The 25,328-nt window shown below is 37.7% G+C and overlaps 1 protein-coding gene and 1 long non-coding RNA gene across 2 annotated transcripts in view; one reads left to right on the forward strand and one right to left on the reverse strand.

The window, feature by feature from the left end:
- Positions 1-25,328, forward strand: part of LOC101739064 (protein Wnt-5b) — an 81,021-nt gene that overhangs the window by 47,701 nt on the left and 7,992 nt on the right. Inside the window, exons 2-5 of the mRNA XM_038021175.2 lie at positions 6,199-6,452; positions 11,772-11,952; positions 22,441-22,552; positions 23,136-23,238. Of these exons, the coding sequence (XP_037877103.1) occupies positions 6,199-6,452; positions 11,772-11,952; positions 22,441-22,552; positions 23,136-23,238 (650 nt within the window). The remainder of the gene's footprint in view (positions 1-6,198; positions 6,453-11,771; positions 11,953-22,440; positions 22,553-23,135; positions 23,239-25,328) is intronic.
- LOC134201599 (uncharacterized) lies at positions 11,771-15,268 on the reverse strand. Its single transcript, XR_009976965.1, has 2 exons — positions 15,152-15,268; positions 11,771-11,987 (listed from the first exon to the last, which is right to left on the reverse strand). It is a non-coding gene; the product is annotated as an uncharacterized LOC134201599 (long non-coding RNA).

Raw genomic sequence — 25,328 nt, forward strand, 5'->3', positions numbered from 1 at the left:
AGCACAAAATTAAATGTGTTTCGAAATAAATACTACGTAATAATAAACAGGCTTGCATTTTAACATGGCAACTAGAGATTACATATATTGTTTACGATTAAGTAAGCGCAGCAGCGAGAGATCTGTCTTTCTCTCTCTCTCCCTCCCTCTCTCTCTCTTCTCTCTCGTACTGAGGAAAGCAACCCGATCGACGGTGCATTGCGTTCCGATCCAGCAAACAACAAATGGTCGGGTGCCCTTGGGGAGGCGCTGACATTCTAGTCGTAGTATTGACTGCGGGAATTCCCTACTCTAATTGGGTTCTAACCCCGGCTGGAGATCGGTCGCCGGGTGAGAGAATGCAAGGGCAGTCGCTTAGTGAACAGTGCCCTAAAAATACTGGGCCCGCGGTCTATTTCCAAAGGTCATCAAATCCCAAATACCCCACGTACAACCTTTGCGCGGAGACCTTGTAAGAGCTTCAATCCCCTCCCTAAAAAAAAGTGGAGCATCTCTCCGTCCTCGTTGCCCCTCAAACTGGTGACCTGTAACAGATCAGGCTTAATTTTTACCACCAGCACATCGTCATTGTTGACTAGCACAACTCAACACTATTCAACAGCCACGTCCTTACGGATCCATCAGATCCAACAACCGTTGCATTAAACGCCTTCAACTCTAACACTAGGAGCAGGGACCCCTGTAAACGTACTCGTCGAACTCGACAAAGAGTTCGACGTGCAACCTAACCTAAACATCAGCTCGCTGAGTTTCTCGCCGGATCTTCTCAGCGGGTCGCGATTCCGATCCGGTAGTAGATTCATTTGCGAAGCAGCTACTCTTGAGTTGTTAGGTCTCCTTTGGAGGCGCTCGGGTAGCTGTTAGCAAATCCCACCCCTCCTGGCTGAGCTCTTACTCACCCACCTGTCCTGGTGAAACTGGTTAGGCCTCCGGGCCACCAGTAATCCCTCAATTATAACAGAAGAAAAAAATATTCAACAGCATTCGTGCAATAAACTCTCCAAGTTCCGTAATCCTACCACACTCTCTATACAGCTATGAACTTCTTGAGGCTGATAGACTGACCTTGTTATAATTACAAGAGCGATTTTCAAATTTACCCATTAACGCGTATAAATTAAAAAAAGATTAATGTTAATGGTTTTCGTAGCGTAACAAACTGCTGTTAAATTTTAAAGCAATAAACAGAAATATTATAATTTTACCGTTAAAATACGAACGAATGGGCAAAGGGCATGGCTTGACAAATAGTTAATCCCGTATTTAGGTGAGAAGATTTCGTTCCGGGCGTGCGGACGCGTTTTAGAGACAGCAAACAAAACTAAAGATATTTCAATCAAGATTATATCAGATTGTTTTCGAAGTTTTCCTTTTTTTATTGCTTAGATGGGTGGACGAGCTCACAGCCCACCTGGTGTTAAGTGGTTATTGGAGCCCATAGACATCTACGACGTAAATGCGCCACCCACCTTGAGATATAAGTTCTAAGGTCTCAAGTATAGTTACAACGGCTGTCCCGCCCCTCAAACCAAAACGCATTACTGCTTCACGGCAGAAATAGAGAATTCAATCTCATTACTCAAGGTGGGTGGCGGTTCACGCTTTGCGCAGGCTTTGGTAGGTACTTAACACCCGGTCGACTGTGAGCTCTCTCATGCCTATATGCCAAAAAAAGTATCAAATGAAGTAGTAATGTAGGAACTTCAAAATATTATTTCATAATATCAGCGTAAAATATGGAAAAAAAAAACAATTGAATCGGTGTAGGGACACAGTTTAGTAGTGTATCGACGCTTGAAAGGCAAACGTGACTAAGCGACATTAACTGCTTTGTACATAAATGATAGGCAATAACCATATTCAATGCGCAAAAAATATATATATCTCTAGGTCTATTAAAATCATTTGAATCCTACAGCTACTAGCTAGATTCTACTACAGCTAGATTGGTTAAAATAAATTTTGTTTTCAAGTATTTCAACTTTAAATTAGTCTACTGTAAAGTTCACGCATTGTCGCTTAGTCACGTTTGCCTTTCAAGCGTCGCGTATGCAGTTTGTACATCGCTTGCATTAGCCAGTCGTACATAGCGCACCCGACGCGTCAGACACTTGTGACACTAAACGGAGTAAAATTGGAACTAACTTGTGATATAACTTAAAGTTCTTGGTAGCAGAGTGCAGGCAGTTACGAAATAATATACTTCACGAAGTGACAGACATTTCTTCACTCATTATTATGACAGCTCTTGTCACTGCTTTTTTACTCCAACAGTATCCTGAGCATGATCGCAAGCAGACTGGACTGTATATACATGGGTCGCTGTGGTGCCATCTCCCATGGGATGTTACCACAGTAATTCATTGTGATGTAAATATAACTACTAACATAGGTCTAAGTCTTATTAACAATTTATATGAGTCATGGTTACTTGAAATAAAAACATTATTATTATTATTATTATTATGTATATGTTTTCTTTTCATAAGGAGTTTCTATACTATCAACTCTAATAACTTGTTTTATTAATAAAGGGCAGTTTACACCCTTTACCTTGCATCAGCAACCGTACAATCAGTAATGTACGAACTACAAAATATTATATCATATAATATCAGCATAGCACAGAACTATTTAGATCGTTTTTAATACAATTCCGAAATCAGTATTAAATTGTTTAGATGCTAAAAAGTAGCGTACATAAGACGTTAGCTTAAATAGTGAAACGCGACATTTAGACCGATGCAATCGTAAATTATGATGACGCGCTACAACGGACATAATTTATCTATAGTTCCTTTGTATACGAATGTTATAGACGACGACTCATTTTTATTCATTATTATTTTTATTTTTAACTAGCGGACCCGGCAGATTTCGTAGTGCCTCAATCGATAAATAAAAGACCTAAACTTTTGTATAAAATAAACTTAAAACAAACAAAAGGAATCCGTCCGACGGGGGGGACATCAAAGGGAAAACAAAATTGTTATTTTTATTTAATTCCCAGCATTTTCATATTTATCTACCTTTTAAACCTTCTCTGGACTTCCACGAGTAATTCAGGACCAAAATTAGCCAAATCGGTCCAGCCGTTCTCGAGTTTTAGCGAGACTAACGAACAGCAATTCATTTTTATATATATCGATTTGCATTTAGTTTAGGAAGTTTTAAGCGCCAGGCTTAATGCGCCAGGCTCACAATGACTAGCAGTCGAATATTCGTAGCAAATATATTTATATTAAACCTAAGCTGATGATCTTAAGTGATCATTTCAGCGTAACCCTAACTAGTAGGTGAGCTCACAGGACTCAAACCTGACGACGTTGCTAATACTAACCCTATCAAGAGTAGTGCTTTGCAGAATCTACCATCGGATCGTAAACGCGATCCACTGAAAAGATCCGGCGACGTAGCAAATAGTCATTTCACGTTTTGAAGGTTAAATTTTTTACGAACAAAAAAACCCGAATTATAGTCACTTTTTTTTTTTTTTTATTGCTTTGCTGTGTGGACGAGCTCACAGCCCACCTGATGTTAAGTGGTTACTGGAGCCCATAGACATCTACAACGTAAATGCGCCACACACCTTGAGATATAGTTCTAAGGTCTCAGTATAGTCACAACGGCTGCCCCACCCTTCAAACCGAAACGCATTACTGCTTCACGGCAGAAATAGGCGGGGCGGTGGTACCTACCCGTGCGGACTCACAAGAGGTCCTACCACCAGTAAAAACTCTGTGTGACTGATTTAAGCAAAATTTCTTAGGTTTTATCGTATCATAGCTAGAAAAACCCCTCGAATACAACCAGACTAGCGTCTTTATTTGTAGTATTGGGCAATTATGGTTCCGTCAACTATGCATATCTAGGTATCTATATATTAATACGTGAAGCAAAAACTTTGCATCCCTTTTTACGAAAATTGCGCGGACGGAGGAGTATCAAATTTCGCACACTTATAGAGAATATAGAGAAGGAGTGCAGAATGTTAATTTTTTTTTAAACTATGCGTAAAAAAATCATTAAATCAATAAAGAAAACATTACACACACTACCTATCATGTATTTGACACAACACATACACCACATATACCTGCGTTTATTGTCAAACTTTTGTTATTGTTGAAAGTCGGTGGTCAAATTGATAATAGATTAATATTGTTTGTCTTTACCTTTACCTACTTTTTATCTATAGTGTAGTCTTGGCGAAATCTGTGATTATAGAAGTATAATAAATAGTCTTTGACAATAGAACCATAATAATGTTCAAACTTATAATTTCAATTAATTATAGTTGAATTTCGACTACTGCGGGATCACTAGTTGTCATAAGTTTCACATCACGTAGAAATAGTTCAATACATAACTCATAGCAATTCTGACCATTTAATAACGCATTTGTTTTTTTTTCCTTGTATGACTGCCGAGGTTTTGAATAATTCACGATTTTCCTAGTCACCAACGACTAAGCTGTTGTTTGTTCGTGGACATTTATAATAACTATGTATATACAAAAATAATAGTTAAACTAACAAAATACGCTTTTATAGATAATCCAACTAAAAAATATGTGGGTGCTTTTCAGAATATTATCAAAATAACCCTTCTACTCATATCTGTTCATAAAATATTTAGAACTACTGATACCATGCACCCCACGCTTTTTTTACAATAAAATCTTTTTCTCTTACACTATTTTTAGTTCAAATTTATTAAAATTTATTTTCGATTTTTTTGTTGGATTTTCTATAAAAGCGTATTTTGTTAGTTTTTTTAAACTATTATTTATTTTTCATTTTTTAGCCGAATTTAAATTTTTTCAAAATTTTTTTTTATTTTTTTTTATATTGAGTTGTCATCGTTCCTTAATAAGTATACCAAATTTCGAGTTAATCCGACGTTTTGAAGGGGATCAAAATCATGTTCAAAGATTCCGTTACATACTTTTTTTTTTTTATTGCCCTTGTAGGCAGACGAGCATACGGCCCACCTGATGGTGAGTGGTTACCGTCGCCCATGGACTTCAGCAATGCCAGGGGCAGAGCCAAGCCGTTGCCTACCGAATTACTAACACAATAACATACATACGTCGGAAGCTAATAACAGCGTATTAAAAATGGACCATACAGTAATTAGTTTCAATTAGAACTATGTCTACTCAAAGATCGATTTTATACGAAATTTCATCACCCTTCCGGAAAGCAAAACATAACTGAGAGAAATAGTTGAGTTTCATAATTGAATAAGACTGAATTTATGACTGACTAATTGTATTTAAACCACTAGCTCTGAGTAATTTTGACGAATGCCAATCGTGTATTAGTAGATATACAAAAAAATGTGTGGTGTCGTGGGACACCGGATAGGAACGAAGTTCCGTATTATAAAAATATTAATTTTACGTTCTATTCGAGGTATAAAGAAAATAAAACTGGAGGTTTCGCAACAACCCACGGTCATTCGGTAACGTGTGAACTTATTGTGGTATACTTTATTCACGGTTGTTTGCATAACAGTTAGTGTTTTTTTTTTTTTATTGCCCTTGTAGGCAGACGTGCATACGGCCCACCTCATGGTGAGTGGTTACCGTCACCCATGGACTTCAGCAATGCCAGGGGCAGAGCCAAGCCGCTGCCTACCGCATAATACTCTCCATAAGCCTCGTTTGAAGAAGGACATGTCATAGCGCTCGGGAAACACCGTGGAGGGGAGCTCATTCCATAGCCGGATGGTACGTGGCAAAAAAGATCTTTGGAAGCGCACTGTGGATGACCGCAGTGGCTCCAGGTAGTATGGATGAACTCTACTCCGGTGGCGGGCGGTGCGATGGTAAAAACGAGATGCCGGTATCATCTCGAATAATTCCTCAGAGCACTCTCCATGGAACATACGGTACAAAATACAGAGGGAACCAAAGTCCCTCCGCAGACCCAGAGGTTCCAAACGATCCGAGAGAATGGGATTAATAAGTAAGTAATAGTGTATTGGGCAAAGGAACGCTCTGAGATCGTGGTCGATGAATGATAAAAAAATATGTTATTTTTTGTACGTTATTACAAAGTTAAGTCGTACACTGTGTGCATTACTAATAAAAATATTACGTTACGGACGTTTCTTCTCGGTTAGGGTACCCCTACGCATCGTCCCATAAGGAACTTCGTTCCAAAAATAATTCCGATAATTTCTTTGTCACAGCAACATGGGCCTAATGGAGTTCGAGAAGTGGTCGAACCAAAGCGGAATTTTCACGGAGAGGTCCCGTCTCTGCGCCCGGATCCGTGGTCTGACGCCGGGCCAACGCCGCGTCTGCCGACGTCACAAGGACCACATGCCCGTGGTCAGCGACGGCGTCAAGAAGGGCATCGGCGAATGTCAATACCAGTTCCAAGGACGACGTTGGAACTGCACAGTCATGGGCGAAACAGTTTTTGGGCCTTTGACTTTTATTGGTAATAACATTTTGTTTAGGACCGTGGAAATATCATACCTATAATTGTACATATTTTTTTATTGCTTAGATGGGTAGACGAGTAGTGTAGTAGTAGCTTCATTATTTTCTATTTTCGCAAAGCAACGTTACATTAAAATGCATAGAATGTAATCACAGAATAAGGTATGGCATTTTTTATAAAGGCGAGGAAGAGAGTAAACAACAGAAAGAGAGAGAGAGAGAGGACATAAACGCTCAGGTTTTTTTTATTGCTAGATGGGTGGACGAACTCACGGCCCACCTGATGTTAAGTGGTTACCGGAGCCCATAGACATCTACAACGTAAATGCCGCCTCCCACCTTGAAATATGAGTTCTAAGGTCTCAGTATAGTTACGACGGCTGCCCCACCCGAAACGCATTACTGCTTCACGGTAGAAATAGGCAGGTGGTGGTACCTACCCGTGCGGACTCACAAGAGGTCCTACCACCAGTAATTACGCAAATTATAATTTTGCGGGTTTTGATTTTTATTACACGATGTTATTCCTTCACCGTGGAAGTCAATCGTGAACATTTGTTAAGTACGTATTCCATTAGAAAAATTGGTACCCGCCTGCGGGATTCGAACACCGGTACATCGCGCGATACGAATGCAAAGGACGTCTTATCCCTTAGGCCACGACGACTTCAAAACCTGTTCAAAACCTTCAAAACCTTTGTACCTACATATTAGATGAAAAAACTCTAATAGTCAAAATGAGGTTAATAAAATTATCACAAAGTTTAAAAATGTTTTATACTAGGACATTTATTATTAACTAGCTGTACCCGACCGCCCGCTGGGCATTTAAAATTAACGTTATTATTTCTCACCCCCCCAAAGATTCTCATCATTAACGCCCCCGCAACTGGTGTAGGGAGCCCAACACTCACATAAATATTAGCCTATCCATTAAGTACATGTGTTTTCTACATGGATACCAAATTTCAAGTCAATCGGATGCATGGTTCAGTAGTTATAACGGAACATCCGTAAAAACCACTGTAGATTTATATATTAGTATAGATATTAATTCACCCGTTCGAAATTTATCTCCGCTAACGTCATTGGAGTGTAAAAAATAATTCTTAATCAGATCTTCTCGAGCAAGACAATGAAGGAAGGAAGTTTTTAGTCCGATAAAAAACTGAGTGAGCTAACAAAATTTCCGCATACAATGTTATCGAAGGTCAGAAAGAAACGCTCGTGGCACACTGGCGTCGAATACAATTCTGAATCATGTATTAAGTAGAAGTTCCATTATTTTCTATTTTCATCGAAATGAATCACAACATAACGTATGGTACTTTTTATAAAGGCGAGGAAGAGACTAAAAATAAAGAGGAAAGAGAGAGAGGACATAAACACTCGGGTTTTTTTTTTATTGCTTAGATGGGTGGACGAGTTCACAGCCCACCTGGTGTTAAGTGGTTACTGGAGCCCATAGACAACTACGACGTAAATGCGCCACCCACCTTGAGATATAAGTTCTAAAGTCTCAAGTATAGTTACAACGGCTGCCCCACTCTTCAAACCAAAACGTATTACTGCTTCACGGCAGAAATAGCCAGGTCGGTGGACCCGCGCGGACTCACAAGAGGTCCTACCACCAGTAAATGTAATGTACCAATATAACAAAGTGTCGAACAAAAACTACAATTATGAATTCTTTTGTTTTAATATTTCATTTAGTAACATACCGTAGATAGGCAAATGGAAAAAAAAACCATTACATTTCTCTGGTCTACATAACGTAATTTACTCAATCGGTTCCGTGATTCATGTGTTTTTGTGTCCTCCCAAAAAACGGTTACGTAAGATCCAACCGGATAATATTATTGTTTCCGAAGTTTTTTCAAGGCTCGTTGTTACCCGTGCTTAATATGATAATGCCATACGTAATGTTGAGAAACTATTTAAGTATGAAGTACTAACTTAACATCTCGGGCTACACAATCACCAATCTCTCTGTATAATCGTGGTATAGGTATCTAAGCTGAGGAAAGCTGAAACGGAAGGAAAGATGTCTAATTACTGGATTTTTTTTTGTCAGTACGTATCTTCCAGGGTTAACATAATTCTGGCTGAGAGAATTTGCTAACATGATTCCTAGCAAGAGCAATGCACTAATGAACCTACCACCGGATCGGAATTGCCAAAAAGCCGCCAATAAAAAAAGCACGAAATCCTTTAACTATTTAGTTTCCTAACTAGTTTCCTAACAGATTACAAATAGAACATTTGTTGAAGAAATAATTTAAAACGGTTGAGTGAATATTATATAAATATGTTTATTTTAGAGATTAGAGGAATTTGTCTGTCCGTTTCTCACAAGACGATTGTGGGTATATTTGAATAAAGCACTTGAATATTGACGTCATTATTCAATGTTATACGCTCTCTCTCCATCTGCCATTAAATTAAGACTTTCATCTATCTTTATTACTGGTGGTAGAACCTCTTATGAGTCCGCACGGATAAGTACCACCATCCTGCCTATTTCTGCCGTGAAGCAGTAATGCGTTTCGGTTTGAAGGGCGGAGCAGCCGTTGTAACTATACTGAGACCTTACACACACAATTATATTTTTTTTTAATATAAAATAATAATACAATCGTACGTTGCATAACAGAACTTTCTAGTCTTAGTAAACTATCTTCTTAACTGTAGAAAATTACATTTGCCTGAACCAGTGAGGAAGCTCACATAAGTCACTGTCTCTCAGTACAAGATTTAGTGCTCGGAAAGTTTATCTCGAGTCTAGAGTTCGCGTTTAAATTTTTAAGTGCTACATGAAATTATCCGATGGGTATAAACAATTTCTTATTTACTTGTTTTTACTGGTGGCAGGTCTTCTTGTGAGTCTGCATGGGTAGGTACCGCAACCCTGCCTATTTCCGCCGTGGAGCAGTAATGCGTTTCGGTTTGAAGGGTGGGGCAGTCGTTGTAACTATACTGAGGACCTTAGAACTCACATTTCAAGGTGGGTGGTGATATTTACGTTGTAGATGTCTATGGGCTCCGGTAATCACTTAACATCAGGTGGGCTATGAGCACGTCCACCCATCTATGCAATAAAAGTAAAATAAATCACTAAGTTCTTCGATCACTTTGTTATGTGTGTATCGAGCCCATCTAAAGGAAAAAGGCAGTAACTGCGCCAACCAACACTTAATAGTGGTAGAGTATTAAAAGAGGTGGGTGGCGCATGTATGTTGTAGATGTCTATGGGCTCCAGCAACCGCTTAACACCAGGCGGGTTGTGAGATCGTCCAGCCATCTAAGCTATAAAAAAAAATCCGCGAACAGGCCATCCGTTACAGTTTCAAAAGAATAAACTTAGTAGCGGTATTCACTTCGTTATGTGTACTAGTGGTCGCCCGGTAGTCAAAATTAGACCATATTTAATTGAAATTATAAGCTTGAATATTATTATGGTTTTAGACAACTTTACTTTAGACAAATATTAATAAAGACAAACAATAATAATCTATTCTCAATGTGACCGCAGAGAGATAAGCAAAAGAGTATATTATTATATGTTACTGTAAAAACCCGAATATTGGTAAATCTTAGGTTTTACCAGTAAATCTTAGGGTTTACCAACACGATTCGGTAAATGTAAGAATATGTAAAAAAGAAATGATTTTATCGGGATTTTACCATTAGAATTCAGTACATGCTAGGTTTTACCAGTGACGGTTGGTGGTAATCTATTATAAATGATTTTTTTTTTATTGCCCTTGTAGGCAGACGAGCATACGGTTCACCTGATGGTGAGTGGTTAGCGTCGCCCATGGACTTCAGCAATGCCAGGGGCAGAGCCAAGCCGCTGCCTACCGCTTAATACTCTCCACAAGCCTCGTTTGAAGAAGGACAAGGAAGGAATCATTTCTTTTTTTAATATTTTAGATTTATAAGCAAGTTGAAGATAAGCGAAACGACAATTTATTATAATTAATCAATCGTCATTTTTATTAATAAAAAAAATACTTCTTAAAACACGGAAAGCTCTTATGGCGTTTGGAATTACAAAGTAATTTTGATGTCTTGCAAGCGCATTTCTTCGACAAGCATTTTTAAGGCAGTTACATTTCTTGAAGCCTCGTCCTCCAGTCAATAACAATTTTCCGACAACTTCTCGAAGACTAACTTCTTTATCTTGAACAACTTCATTTTTTCTTAACAAACTCTTCAGAGCATGACGTAAATTGATTCTTTGTGTAAAACTGCTTTAGTACTATAATTTTGGTACTCGGTAATACTGATTGTCCTTTACATCTACCAAAACTGCAATAAGGCCTTTTGAGTCAGTTTTAGCTCTGTCAATGACGTTTTGGCCAACTTTCACATTTGGATATTTATCAGACGATATGGCTTTCCTTTTTTCAGCTTGATTTTCCAAATTGATTTTTGCCTTTTTTCTGACTGATTCTATCCTTTTCGGTATTGGGTCTTCTTGAGCTTGAGTTGTGTTTTCTGTCTCTGTATCGGTTTAATTGGTTATTTGGTTCTCCATCATAATTTCAGTTACATTTCCTTGTGTTTTATTCCTCAAATTAATACTGTTTATGTCCTCTTCTGACTCATTTTATTATTTTTTTATTATTACTTAGATGGGTGGACGAGCTCACAGCCCACCTGGTGTTAAGTGGTTACTGGAGCCCATGGACATCTACAACGTAAATGCGCCACCCACCTTGAGATATAAGTTCTAAGATCTCAGTATAGTTACAACGGCTGCCCCACCCTTCAAACCGAAACGCATTACTGCTTCACGGCAGAAATAGGCAAGGCGGTGGTACCCACCCGCGCGGACTCACAAGAGGTCCTACCACCAGTAATTCATTTCCAACAACAATTTTACCGTAGTACGGGCCTTCACAGTAACATATACATATACGTGTGTGTGTCTGTCAAATATATGGTAGTACGTGTAATGTTTTTTTTAAAAGATTTAATATATTTTTTATGCGTAATAAAAAAAAAATAGCATTCTGCACTGCTTCTCTATATTCTCAATGTGTGGGAAATTTCATACTCCTCTGTCCGCGCAATTTTCGTAAAAAGGTTTACAAAGTTTTTGTTTCACTTGTTAATATATTTAACGGGTTCCTTTAACAACTTTACATAAGATGGCTCGTTCATCTATGAGCACAATAAAAAGGTTTTTCTTTCATGAGTCAATTTTTATTTCGTCAGCTTCGAGAGAAACAGTTTCTTTCATTAGACAATTTTTATATCGTCAGCTTCGAGAGAAACAATATCTTGCATTAGACAATTTTTATTTCGTCAGCTTCCAGAGAAACAGCTTTCACTCATGCGATCACGGCCGCCGGGGTCTCCGTGGCAGTGTCTCGTGCCTGTCGCGATGGTCGTCTGACCAGCTGCGGCTGTGGGACGGGCCCGCGACCTCGGAACCTGCACAGCGACTGGGTTTGGGGTGGCTGCGGGGACGACCTGGAGTACGGCTACAAGTAAGTTACAGCCTCTTGTAGTTCCTATGAAGCTTCTGGAAAGATCTATTTATACAGGGTGTTCTGCTTTTTCAGAAACCATCTTTTCTTTTTTTTATATACAGCGTGTTTCATTCAGCAACGTTTCTTCAATATGGCAATTAATTAGTTATTGTGGATTTTTTTTATTTGTGGGATGATACTCTAAATTTTAGTGATAATAATTAATTATATTAAATAAACTAATTTAATCTTTTTCGTAAGTTATTACATAAAGTATTTAAGATCAACATTAAGCAATATCACTTACTTGTATGATAAAGTTTTGATTCTGTCATTTCTCTTTTTTTTTACTACTAAGATGGGTGCTTACGGCCCACATAGTGCTAAGCTGTCATTGGATCCCATAGACATCAGCCACATTAATGCCGTCGCCCTTCTTAAGACATGCGTTCGAAGTACTCAAACCGAAACGCATTACTGCTTCACGGCAGAAATAGGCAGAGCGGTGATACCTACCCGTGCGTGCTCACATGACATCCTACCACTAGTAATTACGCAAATTGTATTTTTTCGGGCTTGATTTGTATTATACAATGTTATTCCTTCACCATGCACAGTGGCGAGTAATTGGAGAGGCCTATGTCCAGCAGTGGAATACTATAGGCTGATGATGATGATTTCTTCACCGTGGAAATCAATCATGTGAACATTTGTTAATTACGAATGATTGAATTATAAAAAATTTGTAAGCGCATGCGGGATTTGAACACCGTCACGGTCGCATCGCTCGACACGAAAGCACCGGGCGTCTTATCTTTTAGGCCACGATATCTTCAACTACATTTTACATTAAAGAGTATTAAGAAGCACCTTCGTCGAATAACACACGTCACAAATATCGAAGCACTAAATGTGAGCTCAATCTATACTAATATATAAATCTACTCTGTTTTTTACGGATGTTCCGTTATAACTGCTGAGCCGTGCATCCGATTGACTTGAAACTTGGTATCCATGTAGAAAATACAGTAGTTAATGGATAGACTAATATTTATATGAGTGTTGGACTCCCTACGCCAGTTGCGGTGGCATTAAAGATGAGAATCTTTGTGGGGGAATCTTTGTGATATAATAATAATATAATACTTATCGCTTAATATGTAATAATGTTAATTTTAAATGCCCAGTGAAGCGGGCGGATACAGCTAGTAGCTTCATAAAACTCCTCCTATATTTAAATGTTACTATCGATGTAATATTTAAATATAGGGATGTTTCATAACTAAAAGACATCTTTCAGATTATGCTCTCCGTATACTTGAAACTATATTGAACTACTAACTATTTCTTTGTAGGTTTTTTATTCCAGAGGCACGATTGAAAAACCTCTGAGTGCTCATTTTATCCTGGTACAAGATTATTGTTTTATTTAAATCGCCCGTCTCGGGAGAGGGAATGCGTTCTCTAGCTCCTATTACCTATGGGGCCCTGGTACATTTTGCGCGTGGAAAGACGTCACAACAACGCGGGAGCCATTTTTTACCAAAACAAACTAACTCTCTGACTCAACCAAACATTTCGTTAGTTTTGAAGTTAAAAGCGAGTTTAAATTGTATCTAAGCTAGACTGTCAAACTAAATTATAATCAAATCCACGCATACACGCTTTGTGATAGAAATAGGCAGGACTTAGGACTCATAAGTTGTCCGGCTACTATTTATTTGTTTTGGTACGCATATAATTAAAAAAAAATGTTGTGATTTTTTTTTATAATTATTTGTTTCTCGAGTAATACCAACACTTTCAAATTAGTAGTACATACTAAATTAGTTTAGTCGCAGTAATTTAAAATTGCATAAATTCAAATCATCATTCCGCGTTTTAGTATTATTTATTTTTATTTATTTCGATCAATACTTCTTCACCTACAAGAAGTTTACAGGTTAAATTCACCTGTTTCAGAACACACCTGTATACCAGGAAAACATAAGCAACTTGAAGGTATTCTACCTGTAACGTAAAGGAATATATATATAAAAGCAAATCAACTAGCAGCTGGTAATTGTCAATGTGTGCATGACCCATTTCCCTCAGTACACAAGACCGCTCGTTTGCTGGTGTGTGTAGATACGATGTCCTTCATGGTAGACAGGGATATAAACATCTGTCTTTCTCCCTCTCAAGCGCCTCGATGTGTATATGATTTTCCGTCCCTGAAACTTCAGGGGTCTGTGTGAAATTCTACGTGAACAGGTAAAGGTACTTTTTCAAATTTATAAAGTCCTGGTATCCAGGTGAGACGCAAGACAGGTAGAAATTAACCTGCTCTTTTCTTAACGTGGAAAACAGATACCTATTGTTTACCCTGTACCAACGAATGAAGGTGATGCAGTCAATCTATTTAAGTTATTTGATTAAAAGTATGTAATAGTTATAAAAAAATAGTCTTCACAATTTCCATTTTTCTCACAAAAAATCATAATTGAGAACAAAGTTCTCAACTTTACTATAACTAATAATTATACATTTTACTATTTATTTTATTTGCGTTTAGAAATTAAAACCAATTTATGTTTAGAGATAAATTGAATTGACTCTAGCTGTCAGCGACATTTCACTTGTTGTCAAGCCATGACTCTAGACAGGTTCGGTACCAGGCTCTCAGAACAGACGAGGAAGTTTCAGAACTCCGGTTTTCAGCGTAGCGGTTACTATGGCAACATAAATAAAGTGTAGCAAATTGATGTTTCATAATAATGAACTAGAGGTTTCTTTTTTTAAATTCTAGACCAGGGTTTTTAATCTGTACTTGCATTTATTGTGAACAACGATGATATTATTTTGATTTGGATAACTTTAGGATGTTATTATATAAAATTCAATGGTATTGAATGAGATATAGTGGACTAACTTCTTAGTGAAATGGCGGAAATGTATTTATAAGAATAATATTAATAGTATATTAAAAGTAATGGGGACCTTACATCATATTTGTTGTTACGAAATTCTAAAACTTATCCACGTTTATATTTGAGGTATCTGCTCAAAAAGATAAAATTAAATAATTGGAAGAGTTTGTTAATTCAAACCAGGCGGTATGCGATAGGAATTAATTACAAGATAGACAATAATTCAATTAGGTATGTTGTAAAACTTTTTTCATCTTTTTCATTACATAACGTAAATTTTACGCAAAAACCTTTAAAAACTTTTGTACCGTGCTACTTTTCTACTTTATACCGTAGACCGTAGCAACGTAGCTTCGTAGACAACCTCCTCCGTAGGCATGCATTCCTGGGATATTTTCACGTACTGAAAGGGTTAACGCCTCTGAAATCTGAAAAGAATGTTTTTATACAATTTGAAATGATCTCTCCTGCATCTATCTCTCTTTAGCTATATTGACGACGATGCCACCTCTGTTTTGAAGCATCTCTTTATTAAATTTTGTAAGATCTTTTATAGAGCCGTTTTTATTTACAAGTGCTTACGGCCAAAGAGATGAGGACGCTGGTATTAGTCGTATCGAGCTATGTGCAACTATGATAGTGTTCAGGTGACATAAGCAAGTACTAATTTTACGTACTTAACACATGTTCGCGAATGACCTTCACGACGAAGGATAAAAAATCATGTAATAAAAATTCCCAAAATATGTATGTTTAATTACAAAACAATTGAAGCATAGACTTCAACCCTCAAGGTGGGTGGCGGCATTCACATGATCACTTCAGTACGATGTACATGTGGGATTCCGTAACCACATAATACTTCTTCTACCTACCGTTCTAGTACTACCATTGACCTGTCTAAAAATGAAAAAAGTTTTCGCAAATAAATTTAAATTATATAAATACACTAATAAATAAAAATACCAATTGAAATAAAAGTCAAAAAGAAAGCAAAGTAATAATAATTAAATAGTTTTTTTTTAAATTCCGCCCAAATATACCAGGACTTAATAAGATTGAGAAGCTCTGTTCCACGGGTTTTGTTGTGGGACTAAATTAAATTAGCACAATTAATTTATCATAAAGTCAACAACAAACGAAGTGATATGTTTTTTTTTTTCATTTAACGCATTTCACGAAAATCCTAAAAAGATCTGCATATTTCTTCACTGGGGTTAATAGAACAGCATGAAGTTAAGAAAGTAAGTGCCCCTGAAAGATATCCGCCCTGTGAATCCGCCCCACGTGTTTTTGCGATGTTACGGATTTAAGGGTACGAGGGCACCATGATACTCGGATAGGTGATTTTTTTAATACAACAGTATGTAGCCTACATACTACATACATTTAGTTTACTGAATCTTAACATCGACGGCTATCTTCAATTTGCTCTTGAGAATGGCTTTTTAAAATCAGATCTTACTATTTTTTATGTAAATTTTTGTGATTAACGGTATTGACTACTCTCAAGAAACTTGAATTATAATGATATGGAATACTTCAGAATGAGTGAACAATAAAAGATTTAATTGCATTTTCTGTGATGTAAAAAGAAGAACAACTTTTAAAGTCCTTAATTTCTTTTAAAATTAATATTAAAAATTAAACAGTAAACTATACAAAACTGAATTTTCTTTTCACTCAATGGACAGGTGAGTTATTCCGTCTAAGAAAAATCATCATTAAAACTAAAAGGTTTTAAAGATTTAAATGAATGATAAAGATTTTTCATATAATGTTTTGTTTGATAATCTATTTTCTGCTTATCTTAAAAGTAAATTTGATATGAATCGGACGATTCATTTATGAAGAAAATTTACTAGGCCAGAGAGATAGATTAGAGCGCCAGTTTTAAAAAATTGCAAAGCTGCTTGTACCAGGCTGACATAATCATGAGAATATCAATAGAAGGCTAAACCATCCAACCCCTTGTTTCGTACACTTAAAGGAACCCTCTTGATATCAATTCACACATGCGTAATGTGGGAGGAGCAACACTCACCCACACAGCCATCTCACTACTTTAACCTATACATACAACCTTTTTAAGCTTTTTAAGATTGAGAAAATTTAAAAAAGCTTTTCCGACCCGTGCGTTTGAATTTTCCTTCCCAGGACATCATGAACCGAAAGAGCTAAAGAATTTCAAGCACGCGACGAAAATCCGGAATGCGGTATTTCTGAATGAGAAGGGTTCCTTCTATTCGCTTCATAGGGAATATTTTCGCGCATTCGGGCATTTTTAGTACCAGGCTACCATAAATGTATGGAAGTCAATGGAATGCTTGGCACACAGATAGATATTGTGACTCCGAAACCCGGTAACTTCACATTCAAATTTGTTATAAAGGATTTTTTTTTATATTAGCCTCTTAGAGGTAAATTTAAAGTTTTCCTTTATTATTGCTGTTTAATTGATAATATTGATTAATAATTTAAAAAGTGCTATTAGATAATAATTTTTTTTTAGGATTTAAGGATAGCTGGTGACCCGGAGGCCTTTCCAGTTTCACCAGGGCAGGTGGGCGAGCAAAGGCTCAGCCAGGAGGGGTGGGATTTGCTAACAGCTGTCCGAGCGCCTCCGAAGGAGACCTAACAACTCGTTAGGACTCTCGGAGAGCAGCTGCTTCGCGAATGAATTTACTACCGGATCGCGATCTGCTGAAAAGATCCGGCGAGAAACTCAGCGAGTATGGTTACCGGGGTCCCTAAGCCCGCCTCTAGTGTTAGAGCTGAAGGCGTCAATAATAACTAGTCAGGTCATAAGTATTGTCACACAGTAAAAACTTTTCTTTTAGAATGCTGGCTACAAAAAAGTTTATTGAATTCGAATTTCGAATTGTTCATGAAAATAAAAATGTATACTTTTAGAATTTTAATCATTTTTAAATATGGAGTGGACGCTTAAAGAAGACCGTGTTGCAGTTATTGCGTTGCATCGTTGCGGTTACGCGCCAATTCAAATTTTTAACATACTGAAAATTTTGAATATAACCAAAAGATTCGTTTATCGTACCATCAAACGATACAATGAAGACTCTAGTGTAGATGACAGGTCAAGAAGTGGTCGCCCTCGGTCTGTTAGGACTCCAGCAGTGATAAAAGCTGTGAAGGCGCGAATTCAAAGAAATCCTAAACGTAAGCAGAAACTGTTGGCCCTTCAGATGGGGTTAAGCAGAACTACGGTGAAAAGGGTGTTAAATGAAGACTTAAGGCTGCGCGCATATCGAAGAAAAACAGGACATCGTTTGAATGCTCGTCTAATGGACCTGAGACTGAAGAGATGCAACGCTTTGTTGAAGCGGTTCGCGGGAAAAAAATATCGGGAAATTCTTTTTTCGGATGAAAAAATTTTTACCGTAGAAGAGAGCTACAACAAACAAAATGATAAGGTGTACGCACACAGTAGTGAAGAAACGAGCAACCGTATTCCGCGTGTCCAACGAGGTCATTTTCCATCCTCGCTCATGGTATGGTTGGGAGTTTCTTATTGGGGCTTAACAGAGGTACATTTTTGTGAGAAAGGTGTAAAAGAGAATGCAGTTGTGTATCAAAATACAGTCCTGACGAACCTTGTGGAACCTGTTTCTCAAACCATGTTCAATAACAGGCACTGGGTATTCCAACAAGATTCGGCGCCAGCTCATAGAGCGAAGAGCACACAAGACTGGCTGGCGGCGCGTGAAATCGACTTCATCCGGCACGAAGACTGGCCCTCCTCCAGTCCAGATTTGAATCCGTTAGATTACACGATATGGCAACACTTGGAGGAAAAGGCGTGCTCAAAGCCTCATCCCAATTTGGAGTCACTCAAGACATCCTTGATTAAGGCAGCCGCCGATATTGACATGGACCTCGTTCGTGCAGCGATAGACGACTGGCCGCGCAGATTGAAGGCCTGTATTCAAAATCGCGGAGGTCATTTGAATAAACTTTAGTGTCATAAGAATCTATGTTTTATTAAGTTCATTTTGGTATATGAATGGTTACATAATGAATAAATTTGTTTCAATTATTTTACATTAAACATGTGACAGAATTTATGACCTGACTAGGTATTATTGGATTTCGGACACATTGCCAGGAAAAACGTAGATAATCTTGAAGATCTGGTGATGATTGGCAAAGTGAAAGGAAAAAGATCGCAGGGTCACAGCCCAAGTTCTACTGACCAGGTTTGCACCACTCTCAACTCTACGATTCTTTTAGAAAAGCCGAAGACAGCATGAGATGGCACAACTTCTTGAGGACGAAACTCATGTCTTGGTCACGAAGAGCACGACTGAATAAGGAAGATAAGATAATATATTACAAATATCAACATAGATTCTTTTAAGCCGAATTTTAATCAAATAATTATTGTATCATAAATTTAAAAAGAAATGAAAGGAAGTAAGCGAGAATATTATCATTTATATCCAGAATATCGTCAGCAAGATATCGTCGGCATCTAGCGTATAAATGAATTGAAATAGCCTCTCAATAACATAGTAGAAATACAAGCAACTTTTGGTAGTTTCAAGATATTTTATACATAATTTAACGACAATAAATAATTGTATCATCATTTTAAGTGTTTTCGGGAACCAGCAATGTATAACGTACAAAATTTTTGTGTCAACTTTACTTACTAGGACTTTGAAAAGTGATATGCTAACTGACCGACACTCGATGATTTACAATCTGATCTGTATATTACGCTATTTTTAAAAGGTAATGATTTTTTTCCGTAAAAATATTTACGAAGAATATTCAAATCTATTCTGGTTTTGAAGAGAAATTATCGAAAAATATATTATACAGAAACAATCTAATTTCTAAAAAACATAAAAATAAATGTCAAAGAAAAATTCAATCGAGAACCACGAAGAACAAATTCAACAATTCCCCGATTACCAAAAACCCGGATAAGCAAGATTAACCCGGGTTTAGGCCGGTTACAACGGATTCACGGTACCAGGCTAGCATAAATGCAAGGAAATAGATAATCCGTTTTACCCGGTCGTGTACAGGGCATCCGGCAACACACACACAAGCCATTTCAATGTACGCGTGAATCGCATGAAAATAATATAGTCCGTGTAAATTCTTGTAAGAACTGTTTCCTTTTCGACTTAAGTTCTTTAAGATCCTAGATTAAAAATTTCAAACTTGTAATGTGGTATTTTATTCGGTTTTAAGCTTCGTTAAACCAAAATTATGTCAATTTAGAATTACGTTCGTCAAAATTGTTTTGAATAGTTTAGTTTTCGTGGGAAAAAAACCCATTAAAAATAGTTTAATTTTCGTGGTCAAAAACGACTAGGATTTTATTTGTTGACAGTCAAGTATTTAATATAGACTAGCTGACCCGGCAGACTTCGTAGTGCCTCAATCGATAAATAAAAGAAATAACATTTCAAAGGAAAAACAAAATCGTTATTTTTATTTAAAATTCCGAGCATTTTCATATTTATTTGCCTTTTAAACCTTCTCTGGACTTCCACAAATAATTCAAGACCAAAATTAGCTAAATCGGTCCAGCCGTTCTCGAGTTTTAGCAAGACTAACGAACAGCAATTCATTTATATATATATATATATGTCGTGGATAACGACTTTTAGTTGTCGTGGATAACGACTTTTAGTAATATTAAGACGGTGGTTTTGATTATTATTTTAAATGATGAAATGTTGTTTTGATAAATATCACAAAATGAAGGGTAGACTCCGTAACGCCACAGTATAAAATGGCGGTACGTGGACAGAGTCGTGGCATTCCGTGTCAGACAGTAATTCCGTCAGTCTCAGTCAGTGAGTCTCTGTCAGTCAGTCAGTCGGTCAGTCGGTCTGTCGGTATATGCAACGAAACTGTCGGTTTACCCTGTCATTGTGAAAGTTGTGTGTGTTGAGTTTCAATAATTATTATTCAAAAGGTTTTATTGACTTTTTATAAACTGTGTTCAACCAAATACGAGTGATGACGGAACCTACCGCTCAGCCATCCCTGGCGTGTGCCGACATATATATATATATAGAAGATAGATAGATAGATTATTATTAATACTGCAGTGTCCAGAAAATTAGATAGTGCTATGAAAAATTAAAATTAACTACTTTAAAGTTCCAAATAAAACTTTAAGTTTCCCGAGCGCTATGACATGTCCTTCTTCAAACAAGGCTTTTGCAGAGTAAGAACATAACGGTAGGCAGAGGCTTGACTCTGCCCCTGGCTTTGTTGATGTCCATGAGCGACGATAACCACTCACCATCGAGTGGGCCGTATGCACTTCTGCCTACAGGGCAATAAAATAAGAACCAAAAAAAAACTTCTATCGGAACTTTTTTTTGAAAACTCCGTAATTTTTTTTTTAATTTAATACAATTTTTATCTTATTTTTCCTATTACACATTTTGGTAATTCACACTCAATCACAGTTTATGTGTATAAACATAATATTAATATTGTAGTCAATTAAGTACATAATGAAAGGAAATTTTAAGAAAAACTTTTACTATTAAACTAGAAAATCTTTTGTACCAGGGTGCTATATTTACAAAACACTTATACCGATTTGAATCGTAAGGTGTTTGAAATAAGAGACAATATTACATGCATGTTAGTTCCGCTACGAATCAATATCTCACCCCTCGTAGATTCCGTAGCAGAGGGCGTAGATTTAGCGGACGCAAAAAGAGAACTTATGTTTGTCCCTTTCTAAATTTAAGCCTCTGTCTTTTGCTAGTTTCCTAAGTCAATAGACATCACATCAAGAATACCATGACCCATCTAGCAACAGTGATAATTAAAGTTTAAAATTGCGCAAACTTTTCTTTTCTACTAAATCGGCTAGCCATTCAAACTTTACGCGGACCGAAATGTGAGCTCACGGGCTCAACCTGAGATATTGCTAACACTAGTCCTAGCAAGAGCATTGCTTAACTGCATCAACTACCGGATCTCATCTGCGGACTGAGAAGATCCGGCGAGAAACTCCGTGGGTATTGTTCACCCATGCCACCTTTTAAACTCCGATGTTTTACGGCAAACATAAGCAATATCGAGCTACCGTGCCGACTCCCAGACTTCCCAAAGACAGAGCACACTTAAAACTGAGACTTTTTTTTATTGCTTAGATAGATGGACGAGCTCACAGCCCACCTGGTGTTAAGTGGTTACTGAAGCCCATAGACATTTACAACGTAAGTGCGCCACCCACCTCGAGATATAAGTTCTAAGGTCTCAGTATAGTTACAACGGCTACCCCACCCTTCGAACCGAAACGCATTACTGCTTTACGGCGGAAATAGGCGGGGTGGTGGTACCTACCCGTGCGGACTCCCAAGAGGTCCTACCACCAGTGATTAAAGAACCTTAGAACTTTAGAACTCTTGTCTCACGGTAGGTGGTTGCATTTAAGTTGTATATGTCTATGAGCTCCGGTAACAATTTAACACCTGGTGTACCATCAGTTCAATCATCTAAGCAATAAAGAAAACACCGCTTTGACCCATAAGGTCGATTTTGAATTGTATCTCTGGCTCTCGCCGGTAAAAGTGAACTATATTTCCCACAGGTTCACCGAAGGCTTCGTCGATATAAGAGAAAGAGAAGGTAAAGTGAAACGCGGCAGTCGGGAGCAGGGTCGCCAGCTGATGAACAGACACAACAACGAGGCTGGTAGACGGGTAAGACAGCTACTACACTCTCACCCTAATCTTGGTAGACGAGTAAGACAGCTACTACACCCTCACCCTAACTTTGGTAGACGGGTAAGACAGCTACTACGCCCTCACCCTAACCTTGGTAGACGGGTAAGACAGATACTACACTCTCACCCTAATCTTAACGGGTGGATATATTCTCTTATGTTTCAATGTATGTTACTGGTGGTAGGACCACTTGTGAGTCCGCGCGGGTTGGTACCCCGCCTATTTCTGCTGTGAAGCAGTAATGCGTTTCGGTTTGAAGGGTGGGGCAGCCGATGTAATTACATTTGAGACCTTAGCACTTATATCTCAAAGTGGGTGATGCATTTACGTTGTAGATGTCTATGGGCTCCAGTAACCACTTAACACCAGGTGGAGTGTGAGCTCGACCACCTATCTAAGCAAAAAAAAAACCCAGGGTAGAAAAATCGTTCTATAGCCTAATATTATGTATAAATAATGTAGTTAAAATACTTTAAAAAACACAATAACAAACCAGTTAGCATTAGCAATTAATTTCAACTTTTTCTTTTATACAAGACTTCTTTCTGTCCTCTGATAGGCGGTGATAGCAAAATCACGGGTGACTTGCAAATGTCACGGAGTGTCGGGATCCTGCAGCCTGATCACGTGTTGGCAGCAGCTAGCGTCTTTTAGGGAGATCGGTGAGTATCAAAATCCGACAATTTATTTGACGCCACATAGCTAAATTTAGACTAGTCTTTTTTTATAATTTAATCCACTTTCCCAGTATAATTCCGCGTTTATTATTATAGTTTTAGGAATACTTTAAACGTGGTCATAGACAACTTAGGTGTTGTCTATGACCACGTTTAAAGTATTCGAAGAATATGAAAACGTTATGACATACGGCGACATTTAAATGTTGTGCTCTAACTACTACCTAAATCACCGCCTAAATTCCTTTAAAACGATTCCTTGACATTTTCTTTTCTTTTCCCACCGAAATAGTTAACTTTGATTTGAATGTTGTGTTCTAACTACCGTCTAAATTCCTTTAAAACGATTCCTTGATATTTGCTTTTCCTTTCACACCGAAATAGATAACATTGATTTGAATGTTGTGTTCTAACTACCGTCTAAATTCCTTTAAAACGATTCCTTGGCATTTTCTTTTCTTTTCCCACCGAAATAGTTAACATTGATTTGAATGTTGTGTTCTAACTACCGTCCAAATTCCTTTAAAACGATTCCTTGGCATTTTCTTTTCTTTTCCCACCGAAATAGTTAACATTGATTTGAATGTTGTGTCCGTGAAACTACCGTCCAAATTTCTTTAAAACGATTCCTTGACATTTTCTTTTCTTTTCCCACCGAAATAGTTAACATTGATTTGAATGTTGTGTTCTAACTACCGTCTAAATTCCTTTAAAACGATTCCTTGACATTTGCTTTTCTTTTCACAGTCGAAATATAACTAGTCAGGTCATAAGTATTGTCACACAGTAAAAACTTTTCTTTTAGAATGCTGGCCACAAAAAAGTTTATTGAATTCGAATTTCGAATTGTTCATGAAAATAAAAATGTATACTTTTAGAATTTTACTCATTTTTAAATATGGAGTGGACGCTTAAAGAAGACCATGTTGCAGTTATTGCGTTGCATCGTTGCGGTTACGCGCCAATTCAAATTTTTAACATACTGAAAAATTTGAATATAACCAAAAGATTCGTTTATCGTACCATCAAACGATACAATGAAGACTCTAGTGTAGATGACAGGTCAAGAAGTGGTCGCCCTCGGTCTGTTAGGACTCCAGCAGTGATAAAAGCTGTGAAGGCGCGAATTCAAAGAAATCCCAAACGTAAGCAGAAACTGTTGGCCCTTCAGATGGGGTTAAGCAGAACCACGGTGAAAAGGGTGTTAAATGAAGACTTAGGGCTTCGGGCATATCGAAGAAAAACAGGACATCGTTTGAATGCTCGTCTAATGGACCTGAGACTGAAGAGATGCCGCGCTTTGTTGAAGCGGTACGCGGGAAAAAAATATCGGAAAATTCTTTTTTCGGATGAAAAAATTTTTACCGTAGAAGAGAGCTACAACAAACAAAATGATAAAGTGTACGCACACAGTAGTGAAGAAGCGAGCAACCGTATTCCGCGTGTCCAACGAGGTCATTTTCCATCCTCGCTCATGGTATGGTTGAAAGTTTCTTATTGGGGCTTAACAGAGGTACATTTTTGTGAGAAAGGTGTAAAAACGAATGCAGTTGTGTATCAAAATACAGTCCTGACGAACCTTGTGGAACCTGTTTCTCATACCATGTTCAATAACAGACACTGGATATTTCAACAAGATTCGGCGCCAGCTCATAGAGCGAAGAGCACACAAGACTGGCTGGCGGCGCGTGAAATCGACTTCATCCGGCACGAAGACTGGCCCTCCTCCAGTCCAGATTTGAATCCGTTAGATTACAAGATATGGTAACACTTGGAGGAAAAGGCGTGCTCAAAGCCTCATCCCAATTTGGAGTCACTCAAGACATCCTTGATTAAGGCAATCGCTGATATTGACATGGACCTCGTTCGTGCTGCGATAGACGACTGGCCGCGCAGATTGAAGGCCTGTATTCAAAATCACGGAGGTCATTTTGAATAAACTTTAATGTCATAAGAATCTATGTTTTGTTAAATTCATTTTGGTATATGAATGGTTACATAATGAATAAACTTGTTTCAATTATTTTACATTAAACATGTGACAGAATTTATGACCTGACTAGGTATAACATTGC

The sequence above is a fragment of the Bombyx mori genome, chromosome 28, assembly GCF_030269925.1.
Source record: "Bombyx mori chromosome 28, ASM3026992v2".
NCBI classification, from domain to species: Eukaryota; Metazoa; Arthropoda; class Insecta; order Lepidoptera; family Bombycidae; genus Bombyx; species Bombyx mori.